This window comes from Gossypium arboreum, chromosome 5 (assembly GCF_025698485.1).
Source record: "Gossypium arboreum isolate Shixiya-1 chromosome 5, ASM2569848v2, whole genome shotgun sequence".
Classification (NCBI taxonomy): Eukaryota; Viridiplantae; Streptophyta; class Magnoliopsida; order Malvales; family Malvaceae; genus Gossypium; species Gossypium arboreum.
In genome coordinates this window covers 4,927,513-4,949,694 of record NC_069074.1, presented here as the reverse complement: position 1 = coordinate 4,949,694, position 22,182 = coordinate 4,927,513, and the positions used below count along the sequence as shown (strand labels likewise).

General features: G+C 32.3%; 3 protein-coding genes across 4 annotated transcripts; 1 reads left to right on the top strand and 2 right to left on the bottom strand.

Annotated features, from left to right (window-relative positions):
- The first annotated feature begins 2,455 nt into the window (after nt 1-2,455).
- On the top strand, nt 2,456-14,514 carry LOC108473838 (NAD(H) kinase 1-like). The gene is made up of 11 exons (XM_017775620.2): nt 2,456-2,644; nt 3,852-4,020; nt 4,119-4,238; nt 8,429-8,625; nt 8,976-9,089; nt 9,275-9,369; nt 10,852-10,958; nt 11,736-11,809; nt 12,435-12,513; nt 12,670-12,977; nt 13,929-14,514. The coding sequence occupies exons 1-11, from the start codon at nt 2,618-2,620 to the stop codon at nt 14,253-14,255; spliced, it is 1,617 nt and encodes a 538-aa protein (XP_017631109.1). The 5' UTR covers nt 2,456-2,617; the 3' UTR covers nt 14,256-14,514.
- Nucleotides 14,515-14,767: 253 nt separating this feature from the next.
- LOC108472637 (phenylacetaldehyde reductase-like) lies at nt 14,768-18,807 on the bottom strand. Its single transcript, XM_017774187.2, has 6 exons — nt 18,519-18,807; nt 17,858-18,027; nt 16,858-17,049; nt 16,162-16,324; nt 15,391-15,577; nt 14,768-15,158 (listed from the first exon to the last, which is right to left on the bottom strand). Exons 1-6 carry the CDS (start codon nt 18,637-18,639, stop codon nt 15,008-15,010), a joined length of 984 nt encoding a protein of 327 aa, XP_017629676.1. The 5' UTR covers nt 18,640-18,807; the 3' UTR covers nt 14,768-15,007.
- A 343-nt stretch (nt 18,808-19,150) lies between these two features.
- LOC108472566 (uncharacterized) lies at nt 19,151-20,785 on the bottom strand. Of its 2 annotated transcripts, XM_053028928.1 has the most exons (3): nt 20,612-20,785; nt 20,426-20,545; nt 19,151-19,671 (listed from the first exon to the last, which is right to left on the bottom strand). In XM_053028928.1, exons 1-3 carry the CDS (start codon nt 20,730-20,732, stop codon nt 19,460-19,462), a joined length of 453 nt encoding a protein of 150 aa, XP_052884888.1. In that variant the 5' UTR covers nt 20,733-20,785; the 3' UTR covers nt 19,151-19,459. The 2 variants fall into 2 exon arrangements, with proteins under 2 accessions (XP_052884888.1, XP_017629601.1); XM_017774112.2 differs by having other exon boundaries at nt 20,426-20,779.
- Between the last annotated feature and the right edge of the window lie 1,397 nt (nt 20,786-22,182).

The following is a 22,182-nucleotide window of genomic DNA, read 5'->3' as shown; positions in this document are numbered from 1 at the left end:
TGTTATGCATTAAGTTTATATCTTTATAATTAATTACCTCACATTTTGAATTTAGAGATAAAATTATTAGAAGTGACAATATGAACCTTGAACATGAATTGTAAAAAAAAAAATCAAATGTTTAAAATTGATAGTTATAAGATAAGGTGTGGTGATTGCTCGCCTCGTCTCTTAATCATGAGGTCAGAGATTCAATCTTCATTTATATATATAAAATTCATTTCATGACCGTTTACCTCTTTAGACGCACTCACGATTAACACTTTAATTTTAACTCAAAAACATATGTTTGACTTTATAATTCATAATTAGCATAGTATGAAACAGTTTGAGTGTTGTTTAACTAAAATTGTGTTTGAAAGTACTACGAAACGACTTTAAATTCGTAGCATAGTTTTTTATTTTGTCCAACAACTCCAAATTAGACGCAGCAGCCATGCGCTTGTTTGTTATTTATTTATTTTTATAAAAATTGAATTATTTGTAAATATTTTTTGAAGATTGTAAAATTGTATTTTAACTCAAGTACTAATATGTAAGGTAATGATACATATTAATTACCCCTCATTACCAATAGAGTCTTGAAAATGTAATTTAAGGATTAAGATATCCCACTTACCGATCTAGGTCTAATTATAAATTTCAACTCTTTATTTGATAAAATTTAAGAAGTTAGTCCTCTACTCTACTCTATTTTATTAAAATTTGTTGAAATAATTAAGAAGCTAATCTCACATTGTTAAATCATTGGTTTTGAAATTAACTTTTAATTTTCAAAAAAAATAAAATATGAAGAACAATTTTTAATAAATTAAGGTGGAGTAATTAACTTTTTAATTTTTGTGAAGTAGAAAGAGAAAATATTAAACTAAACCTACCAACTTATGTTATATTAGAATTAAATGACCTAAATCATTATTTAAATAAAATACAGTAGTAAAATAAAAGCAGTAAAATCCATATAGAATTACAATTCTTTTATTTTAGAATAAGGTTTTTAAACTTTATTAAACTCCATCTATTTTATATTGATTAGAATAGTCTATTCCTCTGCTAATTAAATTCGAATTCGACATAGTAAATTTTCTTCTCCTCTGCTTGTAGTTTTTTTCTAAAAGGGTTTTCACGTATAATCTGTATTCTTTATTTTATTTTATTTTTCACAAGTTATTTATTTACTTTCCTTTATATGAAGGTAGCATTACAATTCTGAGACTAAAACTATTTATAGCCCATTTTTAACGCTTAAATAGAAAAATAATGCGCTTCAACACATTTGAACTCACGTTATCATGTATTAACAACAATACCGATGTCAATTAAACTAAAATTCAATCAACAACTTATGTATTTTTTAATATACCATAGAAGCTTTAATGTGCTTTTAAGTATATTTAAATTCATGTTTTGTAAATTACCGCAACAGTAATACTGTAAGATTGAGTTCATGTTAAAATGTAATTAAATTTTAAATGTTGATATATTAATTTGGTTGTTTTGCATTTTTTTCATTAACCAACCAATTTCAAAAGCTGATATTCACATTAAAATTTTTATATTTTGGTGATATTTTAATTTATTTTAGAAAATAAAATATAACAAATTTCAAGAAAAACATCCTTTACACATTTATAGTTTAATAATTAGCGCATTAGAATAGAAATTTGAAGAAACCGTTGAGTGTCGAATAAATCGGTAAAAATAAGATTACTTTTTATTTTTCAACATTTTTAAATTTATGAAATTTAAACTTTTGATTTGCTAAATTTATATAAAATTGCACTATTTTTGAAAGTAAATCAATATTTAATATTTATTGGATTATTAAATCAAGTACACATATGCTTATTAACCATGAATCATATTTAATACTTATTTAAGGTTACTTTAGAAAGTGTGTAATTTTTTTAAATGTTTAAAATATATATTTATGAAAAAAAACAAAAAACAAAAACTCCAATCATCTTGATTCTTGAATTCTTTGATATGACATATGATCCCCCACGCGGAGAATGAAGATGCGGAAGGGACCCACCATATGCTTATTCGTGATTATTTATTTTTTTAATATTAAAAAATAAGCAGTTCAAGTTTGACTTTGAAGAGAGACAAAAAGGGAATGAAAACCTCTCAACAATCCTATGGAGGGGGGCTTGCTAAATCATAACACATTTTATCTCTCCTTTGTTCTAAACAAGGTAATCTCATTAGTGAAACCAAGCTTTGTATTGTAATTTAAAATATTATATTTTGATATTGATGTCAATAAATAAAATGAGTAATAATTTCTGAATTTATTAAAATAATTACAAATAAATCCCTTAAATTTTAACATTAATGATTAATGATAATATGAAACGTATAATTTTTTTTTATATATATTACTCAAATCGGAAGTAAATTATCTTTTTACCATTTAAATATATATTTTCACCGTATTTATTTACTTCCCCCTAATGTCATGGCACACGTAGAAGATGTGTGATTGACGACAATAGCTGCACTTCTCTCAACTCCTATAAGAAACCTCCTCTGTTCTCCTATTTATCCTTGCTTTCTCATTCTCTCAACTCTCAACTCTCAACTGCCATTGTCTCCCTTCCCTTTCCTCACAACCATGTCTCCCAGCAATCATGATTCCACTGTAATTAATTTTCTCGCTCTCTCTTTCCTTTGTCTTTCTGCTCATTTTCTTTTTTTATAATAATATGCATATGATACATGGCTTCTTTACATGTCTTTGCTGCTTAATTCTTACTTTTTCTTGCTGGGTTATTTGCTTTGTTATCATTATGGCTTCTTTATTAGTCTTTCTGCTATTGGGTTGCTTAGTTGGCTGCTGAATTATATATTCTTTTGATTTTTCTGTATTGGGTGTTTTTTTTTTTTTTTTACCTTCAGAATTCTCAGTTTTTATGTTTTTGGTTGTTGATAGTGTGTTGTAGTTATGAAACTGATAAAACAGTAAAATTTCGTAGCTTTAATTTGATAAAAAATGGAAGGCTTGGTGAAAATCTTGAATTGGGCGTGGCGTAGGACTCCTACGATTTTTGGATATGAGAGTTCTGTGTATTCATGCACGTGTGCTGCATTGTACGATTCAATTACTGGTATAACATTTGTCTCTAATTGTTTATCCAAACCATTTTGGCTTTGGTTGACCTGAACTATGTATCTTCCTGTTAATAAAGACAATAGGATGTTTATATTTTCCCTCTTTTGTTGTCTTTGGTTGACTTGAACTTTCTACGTTCGTATTGGGGATCATCATACTTTTGGAAGAATTAACCTAAGTTTACTTCTGTAACTATTCTAATTTCCATTTAAGAAGCCATGTTGGAGAGGTACCAATGATCTTTGCGCTTCATTTGGTTAAATATGTTAATGGCGGTATTCTTCCCTTAAAAAGGATTTTTGGACATTTATGAGGCAGTCTGTTTTGCATTCCTATATCAAAATCTTTAGGAGCTACTAACTTTATAATGTGTTGCATACGAAACATTATGAAAAGAAAAAAGTGAAAGACGAGGCCAGTGAAACAAAAATAGTTTTCAATCTCTAAAATGCGTTACTTATTCGAGGCTTTGTTTGGTTGTTGCTTTTATACTAGCTTTTTTGCTTCTCTATGTTTCGCTTTAACTAAAAATGAACAAATGGCTAGACTGTAATATGCATTCAAACAGCACGCTTTGCTTTGAATTTAGTAATACATTGTATTAAATGCAAAACCTTGAATAGCATTTTAAGAACCTTTAAATAGTGCCTATAGGCACTGTTAACTGGACTCATCTTAAAAAGGCACATCTTGTTTTCTTGTTGGAATCAATTTCATATATATAAACTCTGAACAGGCTTCCTTTGGACATGGGGATACAAGTGTTTCATGCTTGAAGCCAGAGAACGGTTTCGTTGATTCACTTTCTCTTGTCCATTCTGAGAAGGCAGTGGAAGAACTTCTTCAACAAACTCCTGTTGAAGGAATGGATGAGCATCTTATAGAATTCTCAGAAGCTTTGAGAAGTATGTTCTGTGTCAATTTTTAATGCATTTATGCCTTCCTATTGAACTATCTCTTTTTATTTCATTCTTGGTGCTTATTATTATGAACACGTTATTAGCTGTTGCAAAGGCATTAAGACGAGCTGCTGAAGGAAAGGCTTCTGCTCAAGCTGAAGCTGCTGAATGGAAACGTAGATATGAGCTGGAGAAAACCAGGAATATACAGATGGAGCGTAAAGGTTTTTAAGATTAAACTTCATATCTGTTCTGTTATGTGTTTCATATTTTCGGTATTTCATATATTTTGAAGAACTACTCTAAAAGAGGAAATAAAGAATGCTTGAACTCACTTTTTCTAGTTGTTTGATTTACACCTACAACCTAATCTATTCTGGTAAAAAGAAATTGCTGACATTGTAAAGTGCTTAACTGATGGGCACATTCAACTTCATTTGCCTTGTTTGAATCTTTAATTTGTTTTCCTCTACTACTACAAGGTTGTTTATGGAAAACTTGTTTCTTGATGGCACAGTATTTGATATTTAGCCTTGTAACCTTGTAGTCATTAAGGAGGAGTAAAATAACATTTGAATGTTCTTTGTCACATGAAAATTCATTTCTTATGTATTTATATGTACCGTTTCTGTTTGAAGCTTTCCCTGCGGGTAGATAAATGAGTCACTTTTAAATGCTTTATGCTATTGTTCATGATTTCTATGCTATAAAACTAAATGATATTTATTTTTACTGATATTCTTAGTGTGTAAATTTTGAATACATTAAATGATATTTCCACAAATTCAAGTCTAACAGTAACTGAGCCCATCTTCTAATACCTTATTAGTACTTATTTTCATGCATAATTTGATGTTTGCTAACTTGGTCGCAGAAGTCTCTGTGTTATTTTAGAGAAATTACTTTTTAAGTTGATCTTTTATCAGCAGAAAAGTTCCCCCCTCTTTTATTTTGATGCTAATTCATTTCTATTTTAAACAAACTGAAGAAAGAGTCATGTTGTAGTTTTGGAAGTCCCACAGCATGGAGTTAAACAAAAATTCCATTAATGCTCCTTACCTATTTAGTATCTTGAGGATTCTGCTATGGTACTAGATAGTTGATAGGCTGCGGATGTTCTCCAATTTACGTCTATGCAATTAGATGTTACTAATAATTTAGCTTTGGTAAGCAAGTTAATATTACCAATAACTAGTTCATTGCAAAGTGGAAATCCTTTGACCCAGCCATCAGGAGCAGGCTTCCTATCATGAAAAAGTCAGATTTGGCTGCCAACTGAACACCTTTCTAACATATAGCCTTAATTCATCTTAGATAGCCCGACCTAATACTTTAAGTTGGAGAATGTGGCATTCCGTTTCGATCTTGTGATTTGTAGTATACCTCAAAAGCCTCCAAGCAAATCATCTTTGCCCACATTCCCCCTCGCCCCATCAAAGGTAAGGTCTAGTTCTGCAGCGATTAGTTGCATGTCAGCCCTTAGCAGGCTGCTAATAAGTAACAGTAGTCTTAGGAATGTTGTAGTTGCTAACTGATTTTGTGGCAGTGAAATTCTGAAGTTTTTTTCCACAATAAAGAATGGGTGGTAGGCTGGTTACCTTATAAGAAATAGTTTTTGAAGTTATTATCACTCATCTTTTGAAGCCCTAGCAAGAGAGGAAACATCATATGTTGAAGCCTGTTTGCCTTTGGTCATTTAACCTCACCACCATGTACTGTGTCGGGCTATATGGTTATTCCAAATATTTGCTTGAAGCTTTGTTGTCCAGAATCTTCTTTTTTCCTTGAAGTATTGGAAACATGGATATGGAGATATGACTTCCAAGGATCCTCCAAATACATGAAAAAACTTAGAATTGACCCTTCTATGTGTCAGACCTTTTCTTAAGCGGGTCTTTCTGATGTACTTTATTTCGTTCGATGTTTGACATTTAATTTATATTTCTGGTTTGTCTAACTTCATGAGCATCTTCTCTCACTCCATGATGTTGGGTTTTGGAAAATAGCTCTTAGGTATTTAAAACTTGAAAAATGAGATTTTGGTGACCAGAAGCTGAAACTCCAACTTTAGAAGCTTGTACAAAAATTTAGTACAGTGTTCCTTATAGACAATTTGTTTTAGTTATTGCAATTGATTTAATACATCAGTCAAGAAGTTAATTTCTACAGTTCTTTTTGATGCAACTCCAGCCAAACAGGCTGTTCTTTCAAATATTTTTCATCCTTTAATGCCTAATCTATGATACTGGTTCGAACATGCTTAATCAGCTTTGTTGATTTCTCAAATTTCAATCTATCCTGGTTGTGAACTTATGAATGCATCTTTCAAGTTTCCTTGTTAAATTTAGCAGAGCATGAAGTCTAAATGATATTTTTGATTGATAAAAAGTACATTTTAGAACTTCTTTTGGACCATTGAATTTACTGTATCAAATGGATATTCGAATAGCCTTAATTCTGCAAATCATTATAGAAAGTTTTTTACTGCTTTGCATTTTTGCACATTGTCTTCCTTTCTTACGCTTTCTGCTTTTTAGTGAATAATTTGGCTTTGTTCTTTTTTTTTTTCCTCCTCTCTTTAAACATCTGCTCTTTTCTTGTGTGATTTTCCTTCCTGCTACATAAAAATGTTACTTATCATAGAGGGGGATAAAGTTGGACTTGCTTCATTACATGGGACTACTTTCAGAGCATCGAGTTTTCTTGTTGCACAAGTACTGGAAATTAGACATTATGTTAGCTTTGGAACTTGCTGATCAAATTTGGACTCATTATTATCAGATTCTGGCTATTCCAGTATCAGGCCAAATGCTATGAAGTTGGAGGACTTGCCCTTCTGTAGATAATTCAATGGAAATTGTAAGAATTATGCTTCCATGTCTTGTCTTCTGAGAATTTTGGAAAGTACGAAATAAGAGAGTATCAGAAGGTACTTGCTTAAACTCTTGCGGTACTATCAGTCATTTTGTTGCTTCCATTTAGTATCGTCACAGCCTATCTACAAGAATTTGATTCATTTCATTTGTTGGGATTAGTTATCATGAAAACTTGACAGCATCCTTGGAAACTGCGAAAGAAACAAACCTTGTTAAAGTTAATTAGCTTGCAAGAGCTTGGGATTGTATGGCTAAAGGTTCTATATGATGCATATGCTAGGTTTTTAGTACAATTAACTCCATTAGAGGTATATAAATGGTTAAAAAGCAAATAAGATGGTGAAGAAATCTTTTCTTCGAAATGGAAGCTAAATAAAACGATGATTGATGTACCTTTTACCTATTTGTGGATGGTGATGGGATCTGGAGATACTTGTCAAGTGAACCAATTATTTTAAACTGTGCTCTTAATCCATAAAGTTTTACTCGTATGTTAGTTTGGATACCTTTATACACATGCTGAGTTTTAGTTGTGCATTTTAATTATATTATTCAGTTGGATAGACGTTGTCATCATCCATTTTTTATCTCAAGATTGGTCTATTACACTTTTGCATGAGTTGGCTGCCGTAGTTACTTGAACACACTTAGATGGACTTGTGAGCTCTAGAAGATTTTCTATTGCATGAAGTTCTCTGTCTCTAATGTCCTTATAAATGATGTTATGGAAACATAACAGTGGATGAGGATGGTTATTTATAGACTGACTCAGGGAAAAATGATAAAAAAGGGAGTTCTCCCTATTGTTATATGTATGTATTGCTGATGTAGCAAATTTGTTCAGGGCAGTGCCTATGGGATGTAGGAGATATGTTAAATGAAACGAAGGCAATGTCCTCAATATTCAGAATGATGAAATTAGGACATTGCCCAAAATTCTTACAGGAGAACACCCTTTTTTTTTTAATCATTTTCCAAATATTTGGACATTGTTTCCTTTAGTTTTCCTTTCTGTTTTTTAGTGAATAATTTTTCTTTCTTCTAAATATTTGGACATCTTCTTTTGAATAAAAAGGCAATGTCCAAATATGCCAATGATCAGTTTCTTTAGGTGGTTCTTCTTAAATAGAGTTGGTTTCATTTATCAGAAATCTTCTACAGTTTAGGCAGGAGGAATAAATGTTGGACTTCTCAAAAGAGTTAAAATATGGGGGAGGGGAATTTGCCTTCCATATAATCCTTGATAAAGGATCTTGTTTGTACACTACTGCCATTGAGATGTTAAGAGTCTGCTTCTGAGTGTCTCTAGCTCAAACATTGAGGACGAATTATGACTGTTGGCAAAATTTTAAAGCTGCTTGCTTTGTTTCCCAAGTTCCTTTTTTATGCTTTTTATTTTTCTTCCTTTGAAGAGCTCTAAATTTTATGTTCCTGTACTTCACAGTAATGATCTTTATTACACTGACGCTTTTGTGTGTATTGACCTCTCTATATTGCTTTGAAGTCTGATGTTAATGCATTTTACTCTTTTATGGTAGCTCAAATTGCTGAGCAAAATGGTAATATTGATTGCGGGAAAGTGAAGAACTCAGACAAACAATTGATGCAGCAGAATGAACTGGACAAGATTTTTGATGAATGCTGTATGAAGCATGGGATTTGCTCCCATGAGGTTCTTCGTGACAGAGGATCAGACTCGAGTTCCAATGTAGATCGAAGTAAGATGATGAGAAAGGTCTGGTTTGTTATTATCCTTCTATTTTGAACCAATAACCTTCTAGCTTAGTATACCTTTTCTATTTCCTTGTTCACTTGGCATCTGTCCCTTTTTTTATCTTTTTCTTAAATCTTTCCTCTTTCTGGATGTTTGTTAAGTTATTTGTTTGGTTTGGACAACAACATTATCTAGGCTTTCCTTTAATGTTTTGTATGTTTTAGGATTCAGCTTTTCATATTTCTTCCCATGGGTAAGCAAATACATTATTTCAAGTCTAAGGAGGACAGATTATCCAATTCACCAATGTGAAATCATTTTTAGCATAACTGTTCAGACCGCATAATTCAAAACTATGTTTGGTGCGACAGGCATCATTTAAACTTTCATGGTGGTGCAAGGGTGAGAATGGTGATCAGCACAAACATGACATTGTCTCTTTTGAAAAAGGGAATATTACGACTGCAGAACGCAGCAGTAAACAGGTATTCCTTCACCTATCCAGTTAGGGAGCTTTTTTTGCTGCAAATTTATAAGCAACACACTTTCTATCATGGACTAATATTTTCCCTTTTTTCCCCCTTAGTATCTTCCTTAAAATTTAGTTTGGATATTGTTTGTTTATTATTTGCCTCCTATCTGTCATCTAGTAAACCCTTTTTCTTTCCAGATTTCTCTGAAGTGGGAATCTGACCCGCAGACTGTGCTTATTTTGACAAAACCAAATTCAGTTTCTGTTCGAATTCTTTGTGCACAAATGGTCAGGTGCGGATATTGAGAATGATAATTACCTTTACATTGTGAAATTCTGAGTGCAAGTTTCATGCAAATCGCTTTAAGTCTTTTTGCCTTTGCCGATCTCTGCAAAACTCTTCGAGACATACAAAATAATGCATATTTTAATGTGTTTCACTTGCTTTAAGGCTAATTATCCCAGGGAAAAAAAAAAACAAAGGACTTGCTCCTGCTTTTTGGTCATAATATAAGCGCCTTTTAATGCACTACTTCATTCCTCTTCTCCATGCCTTATCTGTATGATTCATCCATGACCTATGGTTTATCGCTGGGACCTTTCTTTCTTATTTATGTGATGCTGTTTCTTGTGATTTAGGAGCCATTGTTGAATGTTGATGTGGTCTTAGAGGGATTTACTACTTTTAAAGCTAAAACAGTTTTAGTTTCTTTGAAATATTTGTTGTAAGATATAGGATACTTGCTTAAATTTCTATCATCTTTATTCGAGAAATAAATTTATTCAGACTCTCACTTCCATATTCAACAAGAACTTATGAACAAACCTCCTTAATTAGATATAGCTTTATTGTGAACCATTTTTCTTTAAGGTTGCATGCAGGGCAAAGCTAGGATTTCTGTTTTGAGGATTAAATTATAACAGTAAGTGTAAAATATATATTATACTCAAAATAAAACAAAATTATACTATATACTTCTTTAACTAGTAAAAGATAAACAAATTTCAATCTACTTTGTGTGTACATAAAGACCCTGATAAAATTACAAAGTTATTTTAAAAATTCAAGATGAAATTATGAAGATTTATTGAAAAAAAACTAAAAGATGATGAAGAAAAATTAAAAGAAGTTCCATACACAATTAACATTGAAAATTCTTTGAACAGTATTTATTAGTATAGAAAGAAATTATTTGACTAATTAAAAAAAAGGTAAATTCTTAATTTAACTGCAACTATTAAATCTAAAAGTATTAATAAATTACAAAACTTGTCACTTATGCTAAACTTTTGTCCTTTTTTCATTAGCCAATAAAAAGAAACTCTTGTAAGAGGACCAAGTTAAAATTTCATTTGGGTGGGGGATGTGGATTTGAATAATGTATTTTCACCACAAAAAGGTAATATAATTAAATTTCTAAAGGTAAAGTGGGGCTATGGTCCCTGTAACACCCCTGGCTTCGCCCCCTGGTTGTTTGGTACTTATGCTAGATGGCACTGCCCCTTGACTGCCCTGATTGGCTGCAAGGTGGTGTTTAGGTCGGCTGATGTTTAAGATATTTCCAAAATCAGGGTATTGTTCTTATTAATTATTCTGAGGGTGTTCAACTTTTTGTAATTTTTTGGCATTTCTAGTTCTCTGGACTTGCATTAACTTCTTTGACTTTATATTGTATATTGTTTTACAATGTTGCATGTAAATATTCCTTAAAAGGGCAAAAGAAATTTTCTTCTATTGCATATTTTTTTAATCTCACTCCAAACCTTTCATCCAGATGGTTGAAAGAAAAGAAAAAGTTAAACATTTATGTTGAACCACGTGTGAGAGCTGAACTTCTGACAGAATCGTCTGACTTCAACTATGTACAAACATGGAAAGATGGTAAGTAGTTAGTCATTTATTCTGCTTATGGAAGTAGTTATGGTTATACTAATGCCCATTTCACAATGATTTAAATATCTCGGCTTATTATATCTTTGGTGCTGCCTGTCTAGAAGCTTTTAAGTGTTGATGTTCAATTCTCTACTGCTTGGTGGTTCTTTTTATTTGCTTTTATATAATTTTTAAAATACATGTTTCCAGGTTCATGTTGTTAGACAGCCAAGACATTGATTCTCTACTTGTGTTTGCAAACCTCAAATATAGATAATATATCAAAGATGGGGAAAATTGGATTCATTCCAGATTCTTTCTTAACATAGAATTGGATAAATTTGAGTGGGAAAATAACAATGCAATAATTATATATAAAAATAAAATTTTAGAACAAATGAATTTGAGATTAAATATAAGGGACAGAAAATATGAACATTCTTATTTATAAGGTTCTGTTTTTGCCCAAGGCACCTATGTCTTCTCCTTTGCTTCCTTTTGCCAAGAAGTCCTATCCACTAGTATCTTTGAATCTTTGCAAGCAACCTTTTTCTAGGATTAGATATAAGTTTACAATTGCTAGCTTTTGAGAAACCTACCCTTCAATTTAATAAAGAAACCAAGATTCTTTTTCTTTTTTCTAATTTAGTGCTTGTTGGTATTTGTAGCTGATGGTTCTATACTTTCTCTGCAGTCAATTGGCTTGATGTATTTGTCATGTAACTATTTTTTACTTCTAGATTATATTCTGATTTCTTATTTAACCATTTTGTTTTTGCTCTTTAGACCAGGAAATTTTGCTCCTACACACAAAAGTTGATCTTGTCATAACCCTTGGTGGTGATGGAACTGTTCTATGGGTAAGTTATTTAAGTTTGACTGAACCCATATTTTTAAATGAAATGGCCAACCTTTGAGAATATAAAATTATCACTTCGATTGGTGTAATGTTGGAACAAATGGCATTTACATTTAGTTTTATTCTACTATATCTTTATGAAGGATTTTAAATTTCGTTAAAGTGTTTGTGCACTATATCTGGATTTTGAAGCCTGCAGTATGCCATCCTTGCAGTGAATGCCCCTTGGAACCTACAAAAACATGGGAAGGCATAGTTAAAAACCCAAATACATTAGTAAAAGTGGAAGTTAATAAATTTTCTAAAATGATTTTTGTTTTCGTTTTTATGAAATTATTAGATATTTATTTAGTTTGTTTTTTTGTTGTTTTTGTGAAATTAAAAATTTGCCACACTGAACATCAATTCTGAGTCCTTCCCTGGATAGTCTCTCAAAGCTCTGTACCATCAGATTTTATATGGACTCAGTTTCCTTAACATGACTATAATCATTGGAGCAGAACTTACCTGTACAAGTAAATCTGGTGCCATTTGAGTTTCTTCTGAACTAGTTATGTTGGTTTTTTTTTCTTATTTATTTTGGATTTGTTCATGCTTAGCAATCATCCCCTAATTGTTCTTTACAGGCAGCATCAATGTTCAAAGGACCTGTTCCTCCAATTGTTCCATTTTCTTTAGGGTCTTTGGGCTTTATGACTCCGTTTCGTATCCTTCCACTTCATGAAGTACTTCTTTAATGAAAGATTAATTAAATGATTATTAAAAGTGGTTAATTTGAACAATTTTTTTTTTTTTTGTAGTTGAAAATACTTGTTAACTCGCATATCAGAACAAAAGGAAAATTCTTTGACTTTGCTGTAGATAGTGAACATTTTAAGGAATGCCTTGATTCTGTCCTGAGGGGACCTGTCAGTATAACCTTACGACACCGCTTGCTTTGTCGTGTTATTAGAGATGCAGCTAAAAATGAGTACGAAACAGAAGAACCTATTCTTGTTCTGAATGAGGTTACAATAGACCGTGGAATATCATCATACCTCACAAATCTGGAATGCTATTGTGACAATTCCTTTGTCACATGCGTGCAAGGAGATGGTTTAATTTTGTCAACAACATCTGGTAGCACTGCATATTCTCTGGCAGCTGGAGGATCAATGGTCCACCCACAGGTACATTTCTGATAATCATCATAATTACCGTTAAATTTGAAAATATCATGCTTTATGGAAATAATAACAAGTCGGAATTTTGATGACTAAAAATTTGGAAGTATTCCTTGCTCTTTCCTTGAGCTTGGTTTGACTAAAGATAATATTATATTTAAACAAAAGCTAAGTGTTTCCAGTACTTTGCTGTTCTGTTTTGTCTATTTATACAGTAGATATGTAAGGACAATGTGATGAATTTTCTCGGTAGTTAGATATTCATTTCCATAGAATCTTTCTTTACAGGTTGCCAAATACCACTAATAACAACGGTGGTAAGAAAAAGTAAACATCAGCTGTAAAATAACTTCTTTTTCATAATCTCATTGGTATTCCCTTGCCCAATAAATTTTTGGTAGGAAGGGAGTGTAATGGAACTATCCTATGTAAAATAAGACCATGATGTGGTCTGTTTCATATCATGGATGATGCATGTTAAGTATAAGATAGGGTTCAGACGTGCTGTAAATCTCAGTATCCATCATGTTAATTTGAAGAATTCCATATGTTTTCACCGAGATGAAGCAACAAATTGAGGTTTGTGAGGGTGTAACGAATGGTTTAAGGCAGGCAGGGCATCTATGGATAAAATTAGCCTCAAGTTGGAATTTTGTGGAATATTATCTTTTCAGATGGATGGTGTCATTGAGAGGATAAAAGAAATCTGTTGCTACTTAACATTGGAATCTTGATCTTGGTTTATTCATTTTCTTTGACAAATGATACATAATGTTCTTTTTTTCTGCTTAGATCTTCTTAATGCACATTTGGTTACGCAACACTTTGGATTTTGTCCTAGATCTTTGCCTCATTATACTTTTTTAATGCCATTAGTTTCTATGTTTATTTTCAGAATATAATCATGATCATATAACTAAAAATATATGTTGCTGATGTAACATCCTAAAATTGCAGGTCCCCGGTATCTTGTTCACACCCATATGTCCGCATTCATTATCGTTTCGACCCCTGATATTGCCTGAGCATGTCACATTGCGAATAGTGGTGCCATTTAATAGCAGAAGTCCAGCTTGGGCATCATTTGATGGCAAGGACAGAAAACAGTTAGCTGCTGGGGATGCTCTTTTGTGCAGTATGGCACCATGTCCTGTTCCAACAGCATGTCAAGTTGATTCTACAAGTGATTTCTTATCCAGCATCCATGACGGCCTCCACTGGAACCTGAGAAAAACACAGTCGTTCGATGGCCCTTGGGAATTACAGGACATAATCCAAATTTAAGTTCCGCATTTCTAGTTGGAGTCTAACTTATATTATATTATATACATATATATTGCTGTCATATATGTTTCAGAGTTCTCGTAGGAAAGGGGAAAGCAAATTTCAAAAAAAAAATGGCTGTAAAGTTTTTATGATCTTATATTGTTTAGAGGAACATTGTATTAGTCCTCCTACACAGCTGACCATAACGAAAATTGTAGTTAAAACAGTACGTGTTCATGGCTGTTATGAAATAAATAGTGGTATTTTACATGCAAAATTTATCAAAATAGCATTTCATATCACTTGTAAATTTTTATATCGTGATTTATTTACCAAGCTCGATATAGTATTGTAAATGACTGATGATCTTAATTTTCACAATTTAATAATAATATGAACTGAATCTACCTAAATTACCAAAAATTTGTTCTAGAACATGAATAGGTTTTTCTCATCATCATGAACCTTACTATCCTTTGGAAAGGTACCTGCTTGCCAATTGGACAAAGAGGCCATTGGAGAGTGAGTACTTCATAAAATAATTACAGCAGCTGATATTAAAATTAGAAATTAAGTCAAACACAGTTTTCACTATTAAATTCATCATCAGTTTTTCCTAGTCAAATGTCTGAAACAATTATACCCAGAAGCCAACTGCTAGAGGGCCAATAAATTATATATATCCCATTCTCAAGAAAAGTGAGAAAAAATCATAAAAAAATGAAAATTTATTCACCAATTTATTTGTTACGGAGGAAGGAGATGCAGGACTAAGACTCAAAACTGACAAATCCCTTTTCCTTCAAGCTTTCTACTGTTTCCTTGAGACTCACATCCAAAGGAGTGAACTCTATACCCAATGTTTTTGCTTTTTCCTTTGACACCTGATATGTTGGCACATAAGGCTTGTCATCTGCACATCTGCCATTATTTTATCAAAACCGCACTCTGCTTCAGTATTATAATATAATCCCAATCCATTGAGAATTTAATGATAACCTATAATATATATTCTTCATAGAGTGGAAGATTTGATTATAATTTAAATTACTGGAAAAAGAGTTTAGAATAAAAACTTTTGGCTTGAAAACCAAGGGAAGTGCTGTATATAGATAGACTAGAGAAGCACATGGTGGTGAGTCAAAGAACTCACTTTTCTGGAAGCTGGAAAGAAGGATAGAGCTCACTTAACATCTTCACAACTTCCGAGCAATGTGCAACCCTCTCGACTAAACAGTACCTTCCACTAGCTGATGGAATCTCAAATGCCTGGATGTGTGCATTTGCAACGTCTTTTACATTAACCCAACCAAATGTTGCATTTGGAAATGTTTGTGCTCCTGCCCAAACAACACAGGATCGACATGAGATTAATAACCAAGTTTGACGAAAGAAATTCCTAAAACTACTACATTGCTTATCCACTTTGCAAACCACGGACTTCCCCTCTTCTCACCATCTGTTTCTACTTTCTTCTTAGAAGGCATGCAACGCAAAAGCCGCAGTTATGTCAACAAGCTACAATTTTCTTAAAGACAACCTAACATGGTGGACTTACGGGATGTAAGATCTTGCCATTTTTTATTAAGCAGTACTTATACACAAATTGTACGCTTGACGAATTGATTACAAGGCCTTTTAATCGAGTATTTCAATAGAAAGAACAAAACAGATACTTAATAGAAATCTTGATTTATAATATCAGTTCTTCCCTTTAAATCGATAGACATTTATATATTGGAAGGTATTACTAATACCTATAAGAGACGTACAAGGTTAAGTGTAAGTGTATTTTCAGAAGGCCCTTGAAGAATGATTGTATTTAAAAAAAAAATTCTCAACCACCATAGTTAAGAATATATATCACCAAATTAAATGTAATGCAAATAGCTGTGAAGGTAAATGGTAGCGTGGCAAAAATTACCTTTAATTAAGCTTAAAACTGCTGCAGCACTTGTGTTAAGTGTTGGCTGCAAAAGAGGACCGATCACCATCGCTGGGTTTACGACAACCATGTCAAGACCCTTCTCTTTTGCAAATTTCCAGGCAGAATCTTCAGCAATGGTTTTTGAGACTACATACCAGAGCTGAACAAGGAAAAATATGAGATAAACATTGATTAACTTAAAAGATGACATTCAGCAATAATATCCTCTTATAAAATTGAAAAAGAAAAAACCCTGTGCGATATATATTAAAATATTAGGTTGTAGCATGACAAATCGTGTAGTGTGCAAACAAGGAAATTGAATGCAGAGTAATGATTTCAGCAACAAGCCAACAACTAGCCAGTCCATGCAACCATGCAGAATTTGTTCTGAAAACTGTGACCAGTATCCCCAACATACTAAAAGGACAAGATAGTCATGGATTAGCTTGTTACAAGTAAAAAAGACTCACAGTTAAACCGGTTATTCAGCCAATCTACAAGTCAATTTTTAGATCCTAAGATAGAAGTAGCCTATTACTTAGCTTGCAATGTGTTTCCAATATAAATCCTTTTTTTTTTTCTTCTTATTTTTAATTTTTCCTTAGTAATTTCAGTGTAACAGGTTGAAGTTCCATATAAAACACAACACAAATCTCAATATACTAACAGATGTATAGTATATATACTCACCTTCAAATTCTTACAGTACTCAGGATCGGTAAACCAACTTTCATCAACCACAACATCTGGAGTTCGAGGTTTCCCATTGTATGTGACTGCAGCTATAGAAGACGTCAAGACCACTCGTTTGACAGATGGTGTATTAGCACATGAGTTCAGAACATTCAGTGTTCCCTTCACAGCAGGATCAAGTAATTCTGCCTGAGAAGGGCAATGAAGAGCTAAAAATTTACTAACCAATGAGAGATAAGTTATAACACAGCCAAGAAAAAAAAAAGGTTGGGTGGACTAGTGCTCTCAAAAATAAGTTACTATACTCTTAAAATACTATATACAAACTTAAAAACTTGAAAGAGGTCACCACTCATCACTGACCACCATGATCATCTAGTGTGTATGTCATAAGTCTTATAGCAAATCCTCTTAAACCTTTAAATTATGGGGAATGTTTCCCTCCAATAGCATACTACAAGTCACAGAGTAAATATCAGCCTACTTCTCTACTTGTAAGTAATGCAAAAGCCAAATGGTTCAAATTCTTTCCCAGTATTTTTGAAAACAAAGCACCACTTAGTTTTCATATGATTAAGATCCTGGCCACTAATGGATAATGTTATAAGAAATTTAATTGTGAAATGCTCTTCCAAGAGAAATTATTTTGCTACTTAACCTACAAAAACCTCTTCAATAATAGACTCTGCGATCAAAACTGATGACTTGTCATCATCAAAACCATGCAAGAACATTTTAAATGATCCAAAAAGAAAGGAAATGATTTTTTTTTTTTTTTTTGAAAGGAGGAAATGAAATTTTCAAAAACAAAGAAGGCAACTGCTACAATGGAGTTCATTTACCAAAAATAGAGAGCCTCAAGAAAGTAATTAGATTTTATTAATGAAACAATGCTTGACAAAATAGGCAACTTTCATCCTGTTGTATTAGAAAACAATATATTGCATACAGTGGAAACTAAAGGGTTGATCATATAGGTAAAGAATTCAACATCAACCTGTGGATCAGTGACATCATGATAAAAGGGAGATGCTGTGTGAAAAACACCATCACAACCTTCAACACCAGAATCAAAGGAACCTTCTTCCAATAAGTTTGCTTTAAACAACTTGAGCCTTTCCTCAGCACCCTCAAGTGCAAGTAAGTGTTGTGTCTTTCTTGGATCACCTATTCATGAATAATAACTAATTACTATGATTGAAATAATTTAGGAAACGTCTAGGTAACACTTATAAGAACAAAAAAGAGTTAATGCAAAAAATTATGCATCTAAACAAACAATACAATATGCTAGAAACAAGAAGCTGTGTCCCTATAGACAGCAGATGCTCGTATATAATTTTTTTTTTACTATGCATGGTTGGTAGGAGAGAATATTGGAAAAGGGTGGGTTGCCAAAAAAAAAAAAGAGAATTAACATAACAAAAAAATCTTATCCTCATTAAAATATTCAATCAGAGCACATAAGAATGTTACAATGTCAGATATATGGCAGTTTCTTGTTTTGTATGCACGAGTGCAAATCACAAGAATACAAGAATTAACATGAAAAAAAATCAGAAATAAAACAAAATAAAATGAAACAAAGCGATTGAAATCCGAGAAAGAAGATGAACAAAGGATGAAGATGCGAGATCATGAAAAGAAAAAGAACAGACTTGGGTCACGAACAGAGGCTTTGACAGTGTAACCACGAAGGAGAAGGTGCTTAACAAGGCATGAAGCGATGTAACCTGAGGCTCCAGTTACGCACACGGTTTTTCCTTCGCCAGTGCTCATAATTTTTATTGTTTATTTTTGGGGAAGGGGGAATTGTTGTCTGTTTTGAGGGTGGGAATTGCAGATCGTTAATTCTTTCTTTGTCACTGACAGTTGCGTTTTCAATTGCTGTCTTTGCGTTTGCTATATTTAACAAGGAAGGAAGGAACCTCGTAGCCATTACCACTGCAATGGGCCTCACCTTCTAGTTCTAGGCCGACACCATTCATGGTTTCTCTTATAATAAGCTTCATGCAATCAATAAAAAAATTATTACCACGTGTTGTTACAGTGGAAAGTGAAAAGGACTAATCTCTATCGTAACTATTTAAGATTTATTTCCTAAAACTGATTATCTTTTTATATTGATTATTTTTTATGACATGACATTGATTATGTTAATCAGTACTTTATTTAAAGAAAAATATGGTTTTTTATTTTATTTTTTATCTAAGGATATGAAAAGAAGTATCCTTTGAAGCAAGGAATTAAGCATCTCAAATCATTTGTCACTACATGAAGTAGAGATGAATTTAATAATAACCAATTGAGTAATTTTCAGTTCACTTGTAATTTTTAAACAATAATAATAAAGGTTCGTACAATGGCATTTTAGTTTTCCTTTCACGCATCTCAAGATGTGCGTTTGAAATATAAAGGAAACTTGGAGGATTCAAAGTTTTACATATTTCTTTTGCTTTGCATTTTTGTGTTTCAAGAGATATGGGCTAAAACATGTTTCATGTTCCAATTACATGTATAAGAAAAATTGCTCTTAATACTCTAACCAACATTAACTTATACAGAAGTGGTGGTGTTAATGGTGGAAGGAGTGGAGAAACTACTCCAAAACTCTTGGCTCAGTGAAGCTGGTGGTAGGTTGAGGAGGAGGTGAGTCTGGTCCATCTATGGATGGCTTTATCACAAAATAAAACAACACATTGTAGAAGATTGTGAAAATAAGAAGAGCAGTAGTTAAAGATGTTAGGAAAGATCCTGAAATTTCTGGGCTATCTTCTACCATTTCGTCCCTTGTAAGCTTTACATCTGAAGCTGCAAATCAGTTAAAAGGAAACATGTCACTACACTTCCTCAACAGCCTTGGTTAACAAGCTAGTAAATTCTAACATGGGTACAAGTGTATGATCCTTCATGTATATGTTAAATTTAGAATAACTTGATTCTACCTGTGTCACTCACCCGAAGTGTGCTATTTAACAAGCAGAAACGGGTTTATGTCCTAATAGTGCAATCATTTCAAATGAGATTTTTCTTGCTGACAAATCCTACTAGAATATGGGTTGGATCAAGACAGTTTCAAGAAATTAAATTGGCCATTTGCAATAAGAATAGAGGGCTACATGGAATGCCTTTGTATATATGGTTTGGCAGCCTCAGATAGATAAGTACAGCTACTGTTCAGTCAAACAAATTGGACTAAACCCACGTGGATGCCTTTTTAACTGAAGAGACCAGATGCAGCTAGATGCCTTCTTATTATATCATCGCTAAAAAGAGGTTGAATGAATAAATTGAACAAAACCCAAGTGGATGCCACCACTTATTTGCTGCTTAACTCTACTAATCAGACTATTCTCTTGATTTCTTTGGGAGAAATGACTTGTTCCAGGACAGAAACATTTGGTTAAAGAATATTTACTCTAAAGCCCAAACTGCATCCATGATTTTAATTAAAAATTTAAGTGCGGAAAAAACAGAAATCTCCTTAATGTTGCCAAAATAGAAGCAATAGAACAACAGAGTGTTGAAGATTATAAAGATAAAAAGAGAGGGAAATATTAGTTACCTCTGATCTTAGGAGTGCTTACTGGTTTATTAGAGAGAGTTTGCAGCTGCTGGTCAAGCTTTTGGAGGGCTTCTTTGGCCTTCTCTGGGTCTACTTCATACCGCTCTCTATCTTTCTCCACTGCATGAACAGACGATGGTGAGTTTACTTTTTTCTTGGGATTAAAATTAATGTTGAGATTCCCACCATATTGATGTTTAAGTTCAGTCAATTGAGAGATAAGGGAACGTTTCGTTTTGGAAAGGGTGAGCGGAGGAAATGGTGATGGATGCTTGCTGTGAAGCAACAAATAATGGGGAGTAACCATTTTCTTTTTATGTTTGGTGATGAAAGCATTGCCACCGGTATGATTTTTGAGGATAAAAGTTTCTGAGGGTTATTTTGGTCTTTCAATTCAATTCGCTTAGCTTTCTCTAATAATAATTTTTAGCTAAATTGCTGATTAAATTATAAGTTTTTGTTTTCACGGCTTCATAAAAAAATTGTATAATTTAATTAATTGATTATTTAAAATTTTAATTTAAATTGTTGAAATATTAAAAAAATTTTATTTAAGTCCATAAGTTATTAAGTTTTTTTTTTAAATTTTGTCAGCGAGCTCCAAGCAACAATTCAATGATTAGTATGATAGATCGATACTCATTGACGAATAGAAGAATATACTTTAGATCCAAGTTGACCTGACACTTAGTGTCAAAAATCAAAGAAAAAAGTTATTTAAATTTTGATTTACAAATTTGTAACGTCTAAAGTTGTTTCATGAAAAAAAAAAAATTGAAAAAGAGAAGGGAAAAGAGAGCTTTCAATTGGTACAAGAAGTATCACTAATTTTAACAGCTCAATAACTTAAATAAAATTTTTTAAATGATTTAATAATTAAAACGAAAACTTAGTCTAGTTTACTCATTTTAATTAAACACTAATTCGCAATTGCTAACCCAATTACGTCTCAATAAATGCCATTTTTTAGCACTTCCTTAAAAAAACTTAACCGTTAGTTTGGATGAGAAATTTGTAAGAGGAATTTGATTTGTATTAAAGTTTTCTAAAAATAAAATTATTTAGGTAAATATTTTAGGAATTTAAAAATTCGATGTAATTTCAATAGGAATTTTAATAGATCAAATTCCTTTTCTACATCATTCTAACTTTATTTGATTTAATACACATTGTCCCATTAAAAGATAAAATTTAAGTTTTAAAATTTATTTTATTTAATTATAACAAATATTTTTAAAATTTATTTTATTAAAACTATTTATAAATTTTTACAAATATAACAATATCCAATTGAATTTTTTTTATATAATTATTCTTTAATTTGTAAAATTTCTTCCAAATATTTAAACCTTGTAACAAGTTAAATTTATACAACCGGTAAAGTACTAATATTTTATCATTGCAACCTGTTTTGTAAAAGAAAACCAAAGTTTAACAAAAATGAAATGGGTTGAACAAACGGAAAGACTAAAGAAATTGGGGGTTTAGGTGTGAAGTTTGTTGGGCTTTCTAGAACTCAATGGGTCATTGTTTTTTTCATTTCCAAGCTAATGACAAATGTTAGAAATTAACCAGTCCAGTAGGACCACAGCTGAAGGACTGGATATGGATTTATTGGGTTTGGGCCTTCCTCTACTACATCCAGTCCTTACGATGAATGAGGAATTATAGTTTTTATCAAATAATTCTAATACACTCACCAACCATTGTCATATATATTTATAAGACCCACCCTCGTACTTAGGAGCGAAGGCAGT

Coding starts and splice junctions, on each gene's coding strand:
- LOC108473838 (XM_017775620.2), top strand. CDS start 2,618: ATGTCTCCCAGCAATCATGATTCCACT. Junction 4,239..8,428: donor TATACAGATGGAGCGTAAAG/GTTTTTAAGATT, acceptor CTTTTATGGTAG/CTCAAATTGCTGAGCAAAAT. Junction 11,810..12,434: donor GTGATGGAACTGTTCTATGG/GTAAGTTATTTA, acceptor TGTTCTTTACAG/GCAGCATCAATGTTCAAAGG.
- LOC108472637 (XM_017774187.2), bottom strand. CDS start 18,639: ATGAGCACTGGCGAAGGAAAAACCGTGTGCGTAACTGGAGCCTCAGGT. Junction 17,050..17,857: donor ATGATGTCACTGATCCACAG/GTTGATGTTGAA, acceptor TGCCCTTCTCAG/GCAGAATTACTTGATCCTGC. Junction 16,325..16,857: donor AGTACTGTAAGAATTTGAAG/GTGAGTATATAT, acceptor TTCCTTGTTCAG/CTCTGGTATGTAGTCTCAAA.
- LOC108472566 (XM_017774112.2), bottom strand. CDS start 20,732: ATGGTTACTCCCCATTATTTGTTGCTTCACAGCAAGCATCCATCACCA. Junction 19,672..20,425: donor AAGCACTCCTAAGATCAGAG/GTAACTAATATT, acceptor ACTGATTTGCAG/CTTCAGATGTAAAGCTTACA.